Consider the following 15,398-nt stretch of genomic DNA (forward strand, 5'->3'; position numbering starts at 1 on the left):
GCTGCCATACATGTAGAGATAAAGATTAAACAAACATGTGGAGTGGTCTCTTCATTTTTTTCTGCAGCTGTATCTGAATTCCATCTTTTTTAATGTGAGTATTGTCTGCTTTGTTTATTCCTCTATGCCACGAAATGGAATATTTTTGAGAAATATTCATATCTTGCTTGAAGTTTTCCACCATTTTCTGAGATGTTATCGACAAAACATCAAATTCATTATTCCAGAAAATTAACAATGGACAAAAAAATACACACGCAATCAATAAAATAGCACAGGCTAAACAAAAAGGCTGCATTATCTCTGCAGTGTAACATTAACATTAATGATTTAAAAGTCCCATCAGCACAGCGCCAGGCCTTAAAGGAGCCATCAGTCAGCAAACATATCAAACCTTGAAAACAAAAAGTATTTTGTGCTGCCTAAGCAGGACAAGAGATAAGAAAAGAAGAGCCCACTCTGCTCGCATATATCTTAAGTCATTGAAAGGGATATCTTTAGCCTTTATTATTCAAATATGAGATGTACCTAAAAAGGGCAAATACTTGCTTTGGGTCCATGTCATGTTAACTCCTTTCATAAAAGACAAAGACTGATTCCAGACAAGCAAATCGCTTTTTTAGGTTCATTCAGGTTGAATGTCATTGAATTAATTTATGAATTCTTTCTCATTTGTCTCTTCTTTATTAGGTTTTTACAATAACAGAAGTTAAACCCTAGTTTTTTATATTATAAATGCTGATATTCATTTATGCAATGACCTCAGTTGGTCTACTATAAGACAAATTGTATTCGCCCTGCAGCGGGAAACGTGCAATATTACTGCAAAGGTGCATAAAAATACAGAATAGAGGGGTAGAATAACATATTATGGGACTCTATTATGCTTTTTGGGGTTCTCTCTTTCCTGTAGTGTGCTTTATAGATTTCTGTGCATGTAAATGGTCTGCAAAGGCTAAAATCCCTGTGTTCAATTCAGAGGGATTTCTCTCCCACACACTCCCCCCCTGCCTGAAACGCCTCCATTGGAATCCTTTGTTTACTTCTGTACCATAATGACATCACTATGTAACACTTGCGCTTCTATTGGCTAGCTCTTCAACACATATTTTACATGATAGGCTAAGGGGCGGGACATCTCTAAGCTCTTGATCAACCACAACAGTGCCGGCCAGTTAACGAATCAGAGCAGACTGGGCTCTGGTTTCAGACAGAGGGGGAAAAGAGGTGCTGCAGCACAGGCAGTATGAGAAAAATAAAGAACTTTCTGAACATTAAAGCATGGAGACATGTCCCAGTAGAGACACAAAATACAAATATGAACCTGAAAATGAGCAGAATAGGGCCTCCATAAATTAAGAGGCAAGCACACATTACTCAAATTAATCAAACAAATACAATTAAGAAGAAATAATTGGCATCATTATACAATTAAGTGAAACACATACAAGTAATGAAGTATCAGCCAAATAACACTAGTAAATAGTAAAACATTTCAATTGCAAGGTGTTATTTTACCACACTGTTGTTACAGGACCAAGAGGTAGCAGCCATAATAATAACCATTGTTATCAACACTGATTCTGTTTCCTAACCTAGTTTACCTGACTGTGGCAGGACATATGGTCAGTGTGGTGAGGGGGGAAGGGACCCGGTATAAAGATTTAATGCTCTGGTTTGTTGTCACACTAAGTGGCAGTGTGGGAACAGTGGTTGGACAGTATGGGGTTTCCTGTCTGTGGGGGAAACAGGGCCAACAGCTGGGGACCCCAGATGCCCCTGGCAACCAGCTCAGTGCGTTAAAAATTGGCCCATTGAGGTATAAATAATTCAGTGTGGACCTCCCTCTCTGATTTGTAAAGAGGACAGAGGGTAGTGTCACATTCACCAACATTAGCTGGTGGTTTAACACCGGATAAACACACCTGAGGTAGCAAAAAATACACAGTAAAATTCAAATTCATACCAAAGATGCAAACCAAGAACAAACCCAAACAAACCTGTTTCTGTGGTCCTTTATTTACTGTAAACACTGAGTTTGTGTGTATATGTGTCGCTGTGTATGTGTCAAATTACTCCAGACCTGGGCACACTGGCTGTTCTTCCGTGTGGATCCTTTGTTGTTACTTGAAATACAGTAAGAGTAATGAAGAGCGACGATGTGGAGTGATATGATGCTGCTGTTGGAAAATCAATAAACAGCTGCTGAGTACAGAGTGTGTGTTTATGTGTGTTCAAGACAAAGACAAATACAGAGACTGAGAACATGTGCTACTTCTATTCTGCTTGGATAGCAGGCCTCTGCATGCTCTCGTTTTGTTTTGTTTGGATTGCCTTTGATATGTCTGTCTCGCTGTGACCTGTAACTGCAGATGCAACTTTTATTTTCCACAGTCACGCTCAGTCCGGGAGAGGTTCCACATCATCAGTTTCAGAAAACATGCATTAAAGATGTGTGAAAAATACACGTGAATACTTTCAGGGACACTTTTCAGACAAGAATCAGTTGCAACACTGAAGTAAATAAGAGACAAACTGAAAGTAGCTTGTAGTGCACACATTTTCTCAAACATTGTTTCTAAATGACTATTACTGCAGTAGATATACCCCGAAAACAATTAAAAGTCCTGCAATAGAAACCTTACGTAAGTATGTGCACTGTTGTGCTTAAAGTATTAAAGTAATAGCATTCATTGTGGAGTAAAATGTTCCCTGTCAGTGTGTTACTATGTATTTGATGTTTCTGGATTAAAACTACTTCTGCATTCACGTGTATGTTGAGTTAGTAAATGTTTAAGGTTGTACATATTTCAACTGTTTTATCTACTGTTAGACAGTTTAATCGACAGCAATGCATCTTATTATATAAGGTCTTCATATATAGTGATTTTTATTGCATTGCTGTGAGAACCACGTAAAGTTATTGAGTTTCACAAAGAAAGCCCCATTTCCAGCTTTGTGAAGAGGCATTTTCCGCATATTTTTATATACATGTCACATAAAGAAGCAATTCACCCTTTTGTTGTTGGATATAGCCAAAAAGTTGTATTGAGATACAGATCATTTCATATCTTTATGACGACATGGCATCTTTTCAAGCAATTTGTAGCTTGATATCATTATATGAATTTATCACAATATAATTCCATATGTTACATTTTCATTTTGAATTAGCCCTACTTCATCGTCTAATTTTTCACCCACATTCACATTTAAGTAAACACATCTGAAGCTATTTTTCGCTCGACAGTGAGGGTCATCTAAAAAGTAACCTCAGCTGTCAGACAAAATAAATGGCGTAAATAGCACAAGTAGAAGTATAACGGCCCATTAAGTAGCTAATATATTTTTCAGCTGATTCAAGTAAAGAACAAGTACTTTGATCTATGCTTAAGTACACTGCAGTAATGTACTTAATTACATTTAATCACTGCTCATTCTGTACTCAAAGATCCACATCAGCACGAGCTGTGTACACTTGCAAGATGCTGGTTTTAACGGGTCAGATTATGCCTACACAGCCAAATGTGTCTATACTCTGTGTTAGGCTAAGTTTAATTTGACTATTTAAATAAACTAGATCTCAAATGTAAGAATCCTCATATGTTTCCCCCTGAGAGACATATGAAGAATGATTCTTGCATGAAAACGAATCACTGTAACCATCATCCTGTGTGTCACTGCTGAACCAGGGCAACCTGACACACTCTTATTTATCTGGCTCCACCTGCTGTTGTCTTGACGCACACTGCCATTCTTCACTGATACTGATGAGGTAATGATATGCATCACAACAGTTCATACTTTAATCCAGTATCCAAAGAAGTTTAGTAAAAAATTGGCATAAGAGAAACAAGAGTAGCCTATACTACTGGGTAATTAATGTTTATATGATTGATATTATTTAAATCATGTATAGACAGATGTAGATTGGTCATTATGTTTCCAAAAACACTGAAGTCAAGTGAGTCTTTGTGGCACTTGCTGGTACTTCACAGGCTTGGATGACTGATGCAGAGGGCAGTCACAGATTGGTACAGAGACACAGGCTGCCACTGTCAGACAGCAGAGTCACAGCAGCCCTGTGTTTCATCTGTCGAGCTTAGGATGACTTGTGTTTTACAGTGTGGGATTTATTGTTGCATTACAGATCTTTAAATTGCCCATTTATATAACTTTGTTAAAGAATTTGAAAGAAATTATGTTGTTGTTATTGCTTAGCAAACTGTGGTTATGCGTTTTTCTCTGTTACTTTATACCTTTGCTGGTTTGATTGGTAATTATTTGTTTGTTTGGCATGTCCATGCTATGTTAAAACATTCTACCTCATTCACACAGGCGATCAAAGATACACAAACATAAAGGTTTATATGGAAAATAAAAAAGTGTACATTTGGTTCATCTCCTATTATTTAGTTCTAATCCAGCATATCTCAGTAGGTCAGCTTTAATAATTTTTCCAAATACGTTTTCAGTTAAAAATACAATTAAAAATATTTTAATATATGTCAAGTCTCAAACAATAAATGAATAATGAATAACGTTGTATTAACATTAATCATTATACAAATATATTATACTTTTACCAATTGTTAAACGTGATTGTATAATCATAGGTATTTAAATTGTTAGGTTTAAATGATTTTGACACTCTTCTTGTCAACAAAACAATGTTTTACAATCGGGACGTTAATTTGACTAGTTTGAGCCTAAAGGCTCTCCGTACTCCAACGGACACGTGATCAGAAAAAGTTATAAATAGAGTTGGCGTATTCAGTTGTTAGACACGGACGCGAATTCGAGAGTGACATGGCGTCGACAAGCCGGTGCGTACCGACTTTAACCAAATATAACAACTCTCTATTCTTAGTGTGTTTCTCTAACAATGTACTTTGCGTAGGAAATCTACTTAGACATGACGAGAGACGCTACTGCTAGTACGAAATCATTACGTCCTTATTCGTACCGTTGTTTGTACGATGTATTGTGCTAGGTAACGGCTAACGTTTACTAGCTAGCTAGCTGGGTAGATGTAGCCAGAAGTCACTTTCTGTGTCTCCGTTTCTCATCGCTGTGCCCTTCTCTCACAGGTATTTTGCTAAATGGCTTTAATCCTTTTAACCTTACGTCACTTGTTATCGTAGAGCTGTTTTCTCCGCCTTTACGGTCAACAACAATACCTTGTGTAGTTTCAAGCTGAAACGCATATGTATTGAACTTGCATTCCCATAGACACTAGCGGTCACTGCTAGCAAACTGTAAACACATATGCCTTTGTTCTGTACACTTTGTCTACATTCAGCTTTTAAGCAACATTAGTCGGCAGCGTATCTAGTTCTCCAGCTCTTGCGGTAGTTTGTCCAGTAAACGTGAAGTAATTATAACTGTTGACTTCTTTTAACTGCCTTGTGGTGTTTTGTTACAACCACTGTCGGAGGAATGTGCGTCTCACGTGTATCTAAATCTAAATAATAAAGACTAAATGCAGAATAGTATTGAGATGTTCTGATTTAATGCCCATGCAAAATCTGTTTTGCTTTCGCCACATCATCGTGACGTTTTGTTTCCTGGATGCAGTCCAGGAGTCTACATGTACACAACCAAATGTTATTATGGCTCGATTATAACTGAATCGAGCGATACAAACAGTGGTGGATCATTAATCCTCAACTACTTTGGCAAAAATAATAACAAATATTATATAGATATACTTTTTTTAATGTGAGGATTTTGATCATATTTATTACTAAGGCATTTTGGATGAGGGCCTTAGAGCTGAAAAGTAATGGGTATTTTAACGTTTTAACATTTAATACTATAAAATGAAGGATATCATTGTTTAATATGTAATTCAATAATTCCAAATAAAATGATGCTTCTGTTCTGCTATTATTCTTTTCCCTTAGGTTGTTGGATGTTGACGTTGTGCTGTTGACACAATTAATCATGGATTCATACTGTTTACATTATTTTCCTTTGTCTGCCAGAAAAAATAGGGTGAAATGACATGTTTATACTATGTAAAATGATATAGTAAGATATTTTTTCCCTTCTGTATTAAGATAGGAAAAAACATGTCCTGATGTGCAGTTTGGATCTGCCTTTTGTTACCAAACTTTGAAGCAGTAAAGTGTGTTTTGCGTCCTGACCTCTCTCTGTCTTTACCCCAACCGTTGTCTGTTCAATTTCCTCCCTTTCCTATCTTTTTTGGTCTTTTGAGCTGTTTGATCCCTTAACCGTTTGTTGTTCTGCATTTGTAGCGGAGATGCCCTCGCCCTTCCCAGAGTTCAGTGTCCCAACCACCCTGAAGCCATACTGGTGGAGGACTACAGAGCAGGGGACATGATTTGCCCTGAATGTGGCCTTGTAGTAGGTCAGTATTTACACCACTGACATCTGCACTTTGCTTATGAATCAAAGAGCTTTTGGTGTTGTATCACATCCTTCCTGTGCTTCTTTCTCTTACTATACGTCACTCGGTTAAACTCTTACCTTTGTGATAATCTCACACAAATGTTTCTCAGGACACTTCTTCCTGAACTTGAGATAGTTTTGATGCCAATACATTTAAAATAGTTCTGCATCAGCTGCATTTACAGGCTCTATCAGGACATAGTTTCCCAAGCATGCATCTACACCTGGAGTATCTAGCCATAATAAATATGTCTCTTAAGGAACTTGTCAACAAATGCACAGAACAGAATAAGAATAGATAAGGGAAGGAATGTCCTCCGTTTAAGAAGTCCTCGAACGTCCTTCGTAAGTCACTCTAATGTGATCTTATTTCTTACGCGTATAGTCAGCTGTAGCTTTAGTAAATGTAGGATTTAAATGTGCTTACAACAACGCCTGTAAATTGTTATCCTGGTTAAAATGAATTAGCATAAATAAACACAAATCAAACGGCAAATAAGCATTAGTGAAACGTTTTAACAAAGCTTTTTTTGCAATTCCAGTCTAATCTAGTGTTTTAGGCACTCGTTATGTATTGTCAAGGTGCATACAGGCACGGATGTAAAGCTAATGAAGCAAAAATCTGAATTAGAATACTTTATTTATCACAGGATGACTTTTGATCCATTTTAGAATGAAATAAATAAAAAAGTAAAATGCAAATATTTATATAAAAATAGAAGTTAAAGTAAAAATGTGCAATAAGTTAAACATAACAAGTAAAAGGTCCAATGAGAAACATAAAATCCTTAAATAAACATAGGAAATGTAAGTAAAAATGTGCACATTGTACTTCAATAAATAGCCTGTGAACATGTGATGCAGGCTGTAAGACACATCTATAGGAAACAGTCCTCCTCTAACAAGCCCCATGACGGGGGGGTCCAGTCCAGAGCCACTCTCTGGACTGGACTGTCGCTTTGCCTCGATGTGTTAGAAATACTTATAAATGGTAAAGCTAAGAGGATTAAACTATCAGAAATGTAATCCTGCAGTGGCAATACCAGGCAGGATAAATAGCAATATGCCAGGCCTCTGTCACACGTTTGATCGTTCGTACATCTCCGACTTAACGCAATTGAATGATCAGGCATTGGTTCAGATGATTTGATTATGCATTTCTGTCTCATAACATACAGTGATGAGAACACGAGAAATACAAAAGGCAAGGGAGTTTAAGCTAGATTCAGAATAACACTTGTTGGCATGTGATGCGCTGATTACAGTCAGTACGGAACGGTTAGGACAGTACTTCAGTCTCTACAGAATTGCATGAGGGAATTTTGCTGATTATTGCACCATCTTTTTTAATTACTCCAGAGGGATGTCATACAGCCTGATAAGAGGGATGCTGGGAGTGCGTTTACTTTGTGTGTATACTGTATTCACAAGACCTTTAACCAAATCTACAGACCGTCGTTTCTGATGATGGCACCTCAGTGTTTGTTGTTGCATTACACCTCATGTGTTTCTATCAATGATGGAAGAAAAATACATCTGTTTAGGAACATTAGCTGCAGCCATGAACACAAAGCTGACCTAAAAAACTAAAACATGCCCTGTGTTGTGTTGAAATTGTATTGACTTTTGTCTGGATGTAGATCGTCTAGTTTGGTCTGAAGAGACCTTCAAGCAAATGTTTATATATCAGAATATGTTGTCATTGAGGATATTATTAGAAAAACAAGGCAGCATGTGTCAATCCAAAGGGGACATGTTGTTGGGCCCCAGGATGGAAAGCACCATTCAGGTGGATGTTTTTTGACCTCTTGTGTTGGTGCTTGGATCAAAAACAATGCCGTTAATTCCAAAGATTAAAACGGCTGGCACTGCATCAGAAACAAACAAATAACCTGTTGAGGTAAACACATAAAAGGAGTTTTTCCCTTCCTTTTGAACAATAATACTCAGAAGTGAACACAGAAGGCACCAATACAAAAGCTGGGGTTTGTTTGGGTGTGCAGGTCTCTACTCATTCTGTCTTTTTCATTTAAAAACTGTTTTTTAAATGAAATGAGTGAAATATCACAGCCTTTCAAAATGTATTATTCCACAAGGTGACGTTAAGATGACAACACAAACATGATAAATTGGGGCCCCCATCAGAAACCTTATTACTTGTATATTCAAGTAAGATAGAATGGTTTATCTGTGCTTTAATTCCTTATGTATGTTCATTGCTTTAAATTGCCCAAACCGTCTCTCCTCAGGTGACCGTGTGATAGACGTAGGCTCAGAGTGGAGAACGTTCTCCAATGAGAAAGCTCTCAAAGATCCATCCAGAGTGGGAGACGCTCAGAACCCCCTGCTGAACGGGGGAGACCTCACCACCATGATCAGCAAGGTGAGGAGTCCTTCGTTTGTCAGGATGTTGGTACCGGCAGCTCAAAGCATCAGACGAGTTTAAGAACTGTAATTTCTCTTCCTTTGAAACCAGATCTAATCATTTTTTAAAATAGCCTGATAACACAAATCAAACATGTCTCAGGGGGGATCATACACCACCCTCTGTGCAACAGATGGTGTGTATGGATTAATGAATGTGATCAAATTAAGCCGTAGACAGCCCATGTGACACAAATGATACTGTGAAGGTTTATACAAAGGAAGCATCTAGGAGGGTGTCAAAAACCTTCCAGGAGCGGCCCAGTAGTAATAACATGGGCATCAGGGAGCACCATGGCAACGATTCATCCAGACATTACCTGTAATACTGGCACAGAGCCAGGTGTGAGAAGACTCCAGGGATTATACCCCAGATGCTGAAGGGTGAAGGTCCCCAAACAGTCCAAGGGAGCATTTGCAATTAGTCACTCCGAGAGTCGTGCACAAACTGGAACAAATATTGAGCACTCAGATATTCAGAGCAGCTCCCTCTGAGAGGCACAGTCAATGTGTGAAAGCTACTTTTGCTATACTATAAAAAAAACATTTTCGCTAGCCTCGACCAGAGGTGTCCACCCTTTTTCCCCTGAGGGCCGCATACGGAAAACCATACGGAGGTCTGTGCCACTAGCTAGAGGTGAGATATATTGCCTCATAATTTAAGTTATAAGTTAGCAAAATCATAAGAAAAGCACACGCTTGTGTGGACCATCTTCCATTACACTTTTAGAATTTGCTGAGGGATGATTCAAAATGGACCACAGGCAGCTATTGGCCCCCGGGCCGTAGTTTAGACACCCTTGGCTTAGGCATTCTGATGATTTGTTGTATATTGTCACAGTCCAAGCCACCATGTCTCATCCCCTACTTTTATCATGGTTACTGATCTGCAGGAGGAGCCACATGGTTTATAATACACCTACAGGAACTGTTTTCTGTGTTGCGTTTAAAATGACCCGACCACCCTGACAGCGCTCTCAAAGCTCTGTCTGTTTGAATACAACTCACTATAGAGCTGTGGCGGCATGACTAAGGGCTGGTTGAGGGCAAGCCTGAGCCAGCTGACTAAAAGCTTTTTTAAATCAATGGACATGTTATCAGATTCCATTAGTGAGTCCACACAGTGATTCAGAACCCTCTGCGTCATTATCCGTCATGATCCACTGCCCCTGACTTCCTGCAACCATTTCTTCAAAGCTATTCTGTTGAATGAAGACTACAACTTGTGAGTTTTAACTGATGAACATTCTCTGTGTCCCACTCAGGGAACTGGCGCAGCGAGTTTCGATGAGTTCGGTAACTCCAAGTACCAGAACCGACGGACCATGAGCAGCTCGGACCGGGCCATGCTCAACGCCTTCAAAGAGATCACCACCATGGCAGACCGCATCAACCTGCCGAGGAACATCATTGTAAGTTAACCCATAAATCTGGCTGTAGAAACAGGAGCAGGTGGAGTTGATAGGAAAAGCTGCACCACTTAAATGTCACACTAAACACAGCAGAGGCAGCAGAGAGATGGAACCCACGCACGTGTGGGCAAGAGAAATGAAACTGGACTGTAAGCTTCCTATGTAACCATGTCATTATTTGGAAATGGAAAACTGAACTGCAGAAGTTTGAGTGGGTGGAATGTCTCCTGAATAAAGAGGCTAAGGTGTGGCATTGTCTTAATACTGAACATAATGATTCAAATAAAACGTGTTCGATTGAAATGAAATATAGTGGAGGAGTCACTAGAAGAGGCAAAGGTTAGCCTTGTTTGCACTCTGTCATCATGACTCTTTTGTAATGGTTAAACATCAGGATAAGATAAGTTCTATTGATTCTACATGGTCATAACTTGTTTTCAGAAATGCTCTGTGGGTTTGAAGATGAACATTATTTTGTGTCAGTCTTCATTCTTTCGGAGCTTGTTTTCAGTTCCCTTTTTCTCTTTATCGGACTGTCACAGTTCCCCTCTTAAAAACAAATTCAGCCCAACGGATTTGGTGATGCGCTTTTTTAGGTCTCGAGAGGTGGAGAACTGCACACCCAGGGCGTTCTGATCCCTCCCCCACTTTGTGTGAACATCATTTCAGAACATCGTGTCAGTCTGACACACTGTAGGCCTTCTAGATGATCTTTTGCTGTTGTAACTTTTGGGAATGATGGGGATTTTGAGCTTTCTGAAACCTAGCTGGAGGGTTAATATTAAAGAACATCTCCTGTAGGTTATGTGAATCAAGGCAGCTTTTAATAATACTTGTGTGAGGGTAAATGCTTATGCCAAACAGTAACAGCTTTTATTAGTTACTTTTTATCCTACAGGTTTGTTTCTCCTGGTATTGTTTTATTTTGATGTGGTTTGGAGCTCAGGTTTCTTCCAATCAGCTCAAAACCAAAGCCCTATTATTAAACTGTAAACTGGGATTGAACTTTCAGAGTATGCAGCTAATGTAAACAACGTGTTTGCCCTGCAGGACAGAACAAACAACCTGTTTAAGCAGGTCTACGAACAGAAGAGCCTGAAGGGCCGAGCCAACGATGCCATCGCATCCGCCTGCCTCTACATCGCCTGCAGGCAGGAAGGAGTACCGAGGACCTTCAAAGGTTAGGAGAGACGGGTTCACTTTCTCCAGCTAGCTCAGAGGACGCCATTAATGTTTACATACAGTATCTTCAAGAAAGATAAAGCTTCCTTCTGCGCAGGGATACGGTAGATATAAAATAGTTCCTACATGAGACTGCTCTCACCAAGGTCTGTGCATTATCTTAACTGGCTTGTGATGTCTGGAGGGAGACATTCTACAACCACAGGCCTGACCTCGAGCTCTTTATGATAGAGAGAAAGCAGACGGGTCTACAGCCTATCTCTCTGCACTCTGTTTCTCACAGATCAACAATCTAAAGTGTTGCAGGTTTAGAGGGAAATTACATTTTAGATTATTGGGAGGAATCATAATAAATCCTTATTTTTGGACCCTACATGTAAAGCCTTTTCTGCCCTTAATAGTGCATAAAGTACAGATGGAATCGTGTCACCTTGTTGTATAGTCATATGAGGAAAGGGCTAATTGATATCGGCCGAAAAAAACTTGTTCTTTCCTAAATTGAGTTTCTTCCCTTCTCCTCCGCCCCTCCGCAGAGATCTGCGCCGTCTCCCGGATCTCCAAGAAGGAGATCGGCAGATGCTTCAAGCTCATCCTGAAGGCGCTGGAGACCAGCGTGGACCTGATCACCACCGGAGACTTCATGTCCCGCTTCTGCTCCAACCTGGGTCTGCCCAAACAGGTGCAGATGGCGGCCACCTACATTGCCAGGAAAGCGGTGGAGCTGGACCTGGTGCCCGGCAGGAGCCCCATCTCTGTGGCTGCAGCAGCCATCTACATGGCCTCCCAGGCCTCCGCCGAGAAGAAGACCCAGAAAGGTGAGCGGGGGGGGGGGGGGGGGGGGACTGTGATAGCTTCAGGGACACGGGCTGAAGGGATTTAAATAAATGACACTTATGTATCCACATATACTGGTATGATAGGTCCTTGTAGGCCAACAGTTTCACACCCAGTCTGACTATTTGGGCCAGGCATGAGGGGGGAAAGCGTAGATTTGTGGGAGAGGAAATCCCTCTGGAGGGAACACAGGGATAATAGCTTTTGCAGACCATTTACATGCACTAAAATCTATAGAACACACTACAGGAAAGGGAAACCCCTCAAAAAGCAGAATAGGGCCTCTAAGACACTAGATACATGTAGTTGAGTTGATACTGCAATAAAATATGGTCACAAAGTGAAAGTAGTTGAATGAAATGCGTCACTTGAGGTAAAGTTGTTAATTTAACACCTGTGGATAATCTAATAAAAGTAAATGGGTTATGCCGAGTCAGCATCAGGCCTTAATGGTCTCATAGATGTCTCTGAAGCGTCCTCATGTTGCTCTTAGCAGTTTAGATCCGAATGGATCAAAACATTTGGCTGTTTGCATGAAACGTTGTCTATAAAGGGCAGCAGGTTTCAGTGTGTGTGTGTGTGTGATGCTTCCACAGAAATCGGGGATATTGCCGGTGTCGCAGACGTTACGATCAGACAGTCCTACCGACTCATCTACCCCCGCGCCGCAGAACTCTTCCCTCCAGACTTCAAATTCGACACGCCCGTCGACAAGCTGCCCCAACTGTGAAGCCCGCGTGCCCCCCCTCCCCCACAGCCACAACATTTCTCTGCTGTACTTACAGGATTGTATTCTTTCCTTAAAATCGTATTTGTGTTGGATTTGGAAGACTTCTTGCCTTTGCAGAGGCACCCTCACAGGAATAAAACGGACACATTCCAGTGCTTAAACTAAAGGCTTGCAGACTGTATCATGCATATATGTCCAGGAGGGAACTTGTATTTGATGCTTGCAATTTTAGGCTGGTTTCATATTGTAAACAAAACCTTGTTTTTTGTAGAAAAATGACCTGGTTCTATTTTGTTAGTTAGGATTGTTCTAAGTAATTTAAAAAAATAAAAGATTTTCAAAGCACGGAAATCATGGTTCATGGTTTGAATAAAATTAAACATTTGTTTACATAAAATTGTTATTGTTTCTACTCCAGTCATTTATAGAGGGAATGGAAAATTGCACAGCCTTTTCAGAAGCACTTTTAAAATGACTTTCCACAGAAAGACAGGAAAAGCAGAAGGTTGCTTTCAGTGTCACAGGTACAAATACAAGCACAGCCACTATTACAAATGTTTAATTTGTGCATCATGATGGGCAACGACTGCAGAAACAACTTCCTCTTTTTATACACCAGGGTGCGCAGTTGTGACATGAGTATTGGTGTACCATCCATAACGTTTCTGTTCTGGCAACAACATGCACAAGCGAAGAATAAAAAAAAACTTTGTACAATCTATTTTCATCATTAAGAAACGTAGATAATTAACTATTGATAAAATTAGTGCTTTCAGCTTAATTGTGTACATACAGTATGTATATAATATACCCCCCCCCCCTGTAGTGATTCATATCAACAGGCCTCTGCAATGAGTCTGTTTATATGGAACATGCAATAAGTCACCAGCTGGCTCCACTGTGGGGAGCACTTCAATGGCATGTCGACAAACAGTTCATAATGTTCCCAAAAAAACAACTCCATGGTCTGTGCTTCGTCTGTCGTTGGGTTCATTGTCAGATTTAGTTTTTTTTTCTTTTTCTCACGAGTATATCTGCTGCTTCAAGAGGGACAGGATGAATTTGGTTTTGGTAGCTTTTAACTGTGCGACTCACTGTAGTGCTTTCACTTTGACTGAGGTAACGAGGATGCTGTCAGGATCAAAACAACCGGCTCTTCATTCAGGAAAAATAAAACAAAAAAAAATGATTGAAATACAACTAAACTCTTCCCAGGAAACAATATGAATTCATATTAGATTTTATTTCTTTAAAATATGTTGGATCTTTATAACCGAGTTCAGGTGGATATCTATCGAGCCATTAGGAGAAAGCAGAAACAAAAACAATATTTTACATTATTTCTTCTGCACTAATGCTTTTTCTAATCAATTCATTCCTAATTTTATTTTTAATTTAACATATTATTTTACAAATTAAGTAGCTTTTGATACTGCTGTTTTCAACTGAACTATGTGGGTTTTTATACGTAGAAATGGAAACAAATTCTGAAAAGAAACTAATAAAAAAACAAGTTCTGGACAGAGCCCGGTTCCTGGAGAAAAAGGACATGTAGTGTAAATACTCTTCCTTTGATTTCAAGTGAGGAAGCAGCAGTAGTAGTCAGGATGTGTGTTGTTGCTCAGTTTAAATCCACTGAACAGCCGGCAGAAATGTCAAACTCAACAGTGATATAAACGTCCTTAAATGATGGCGAGGGCTTTGCAAGTAAAGAAGAGGAAAATAACACGACCATAAAATATATATGACTGAATATAATCTGTACATATCCAAAAAGACTGAAGACAGGGACACTGGATAACGTGATTGTGATGTTGCCGTCTCCTTGGAGTTCATATGAAAAACATTCTCAGTGGTCAGACAATGGACACGAAGACATGCGCAGGAGGACCAAGCATCCCTCCTCCTTCACTCTCCGACAACAGAGTTTCTTTTGTTTTCTTAAAATAAAAAATAAAAGCGTTCTTCATGTGGATTAAAAAACACGTGGAGCCTCTTCTCAATGGCACAGAGTTTTTTCCCGAAGGCTCGTTGCTCCTCCTCGACGTTTTGGACGAGGAAACGTTTTTTAAAAGACGATGTGAGCTACAGTCCTCGCTGCGTTGGTGTTCACAGTGTGTGTGTTTGTGGTTTATGGGGTCAGGTGGAGCTAACACCAGTCGGCGATGTAATCAAAGTCAGAGAACATGTTCTGCTCGTCCGAGTTGAGCGCTCTGGGTTCCCGGGGCGGGGTCAGGATGGGGGCCTCCGAGGTAAACTCATCGTCGAAGTTGCTGACGTCATTGGTGCCCTGGATGGTCGGCACGAATGGAGGCTTCACCTTCTTCGCTAACAGCCCGTTCCAATCCATGTTCTGACAGAAAGACGGAAAAACAAACATCAGGGGGTTTGGTTAGGGTTAA

The 15,398-nt window shown here is 39.9% G+C and overlaps 2 protein-coding genes across 6 annotated transcripts in view; one reads left to right on the top strand and one right to left on the bottom strand.

The window, feature by feature from the left end:
- The first annotated feature begins 4,777 nt into the window (after positions 1-4,777).
- gtf2b (general transcription factor IIB) lies at positions 4,778-13,713 on the top strand. 2 transcript variants are annotated; one of them, XM_063885507.1, is made up of 7 exons: positions 4,778-4,826; positions 6,261-6,373; positions 8,664-8,797; positions 10,104-10,250; positions 11,301-11,430; positions 11,966-12,247; positions 12,863-13,713. In XM_063885507.1, the coding sequence occupies exons 1-7, from the start codon at positions 4,810-4,812 to the stop codon at positions 12,994-12,996; spliced, it is 957 nt and encodes a 318-aa protein (XP_063741577.1). In that variant the 5' UTR covers positions 4,778-4,809; the 3' UTR covers positions 12,997-13,713. The 2 variants fall into 2 exon arrangements, with proteins under 2 accessions (XP_063741577.1, XP_063741578.1); XM_063885508.1 differs by lacking the exon at positions 4,778-4,826 and adding an exon at positions 4,847-5,090.
- The window catches only part of pkn2a (protein kinase N2a), a 33,144-nt gene continuing 31,285 nt past the window's right edge, over positions 13,540-15,398 (bottom strand). For all 4 annotated transcript variants that reach the window (XM_063885504.1, XM_063885505.1, XM_063885503.1 and 1 more), the window contains exon 23: positions 13,540-15,349. In XM_063885504.1, the coding sequence (XP_063741574.1) occupies positions 15,146-15,349 (204 nt within the window). In that variant the 3' untranslated portion in view covers positions 13,540-15,145. The remainder of the gene's footprint in view (positions 15,350-15,398) is intronic.

The sequence above is a fragment of the Eleginops maclovinus genome, chromosome 6, assembly GCF_036324505.1.
Source record: "Eleginops maclovinus isolate JMC-PN-2008 ecotype Puerto Natales chromosome 6, JC_Emac_rtc_rv5, whole genome shotgun sequence".
Classification (NCBI taxonomy): Eukaryota; Metazoa; Chordata; class Actinopteri; order Perciformes; family Eleginopidae; genus Eleginops; species Eleginops maclovinus.

Bases quoted from the DNA above. Each gene is read 5' to 3' on its own strand.
- gtf2b (XM_063885507.1), top strand. The intron at 6,374-8,663 runs GTCAGTATTTAC...GTCTCTCCTCAG, and splicing joins TGAATGTGGCCTTGTAGTAG to GTGACCGTGTGATAGACGTA. The intron at 8,798-10,103 runs GTGAGGAGTCCT...TGTCCCACTCAG, and splicing joins TCACCACCATGATCAGCAAG to GGAACTGGCGCAGCGAGTTT.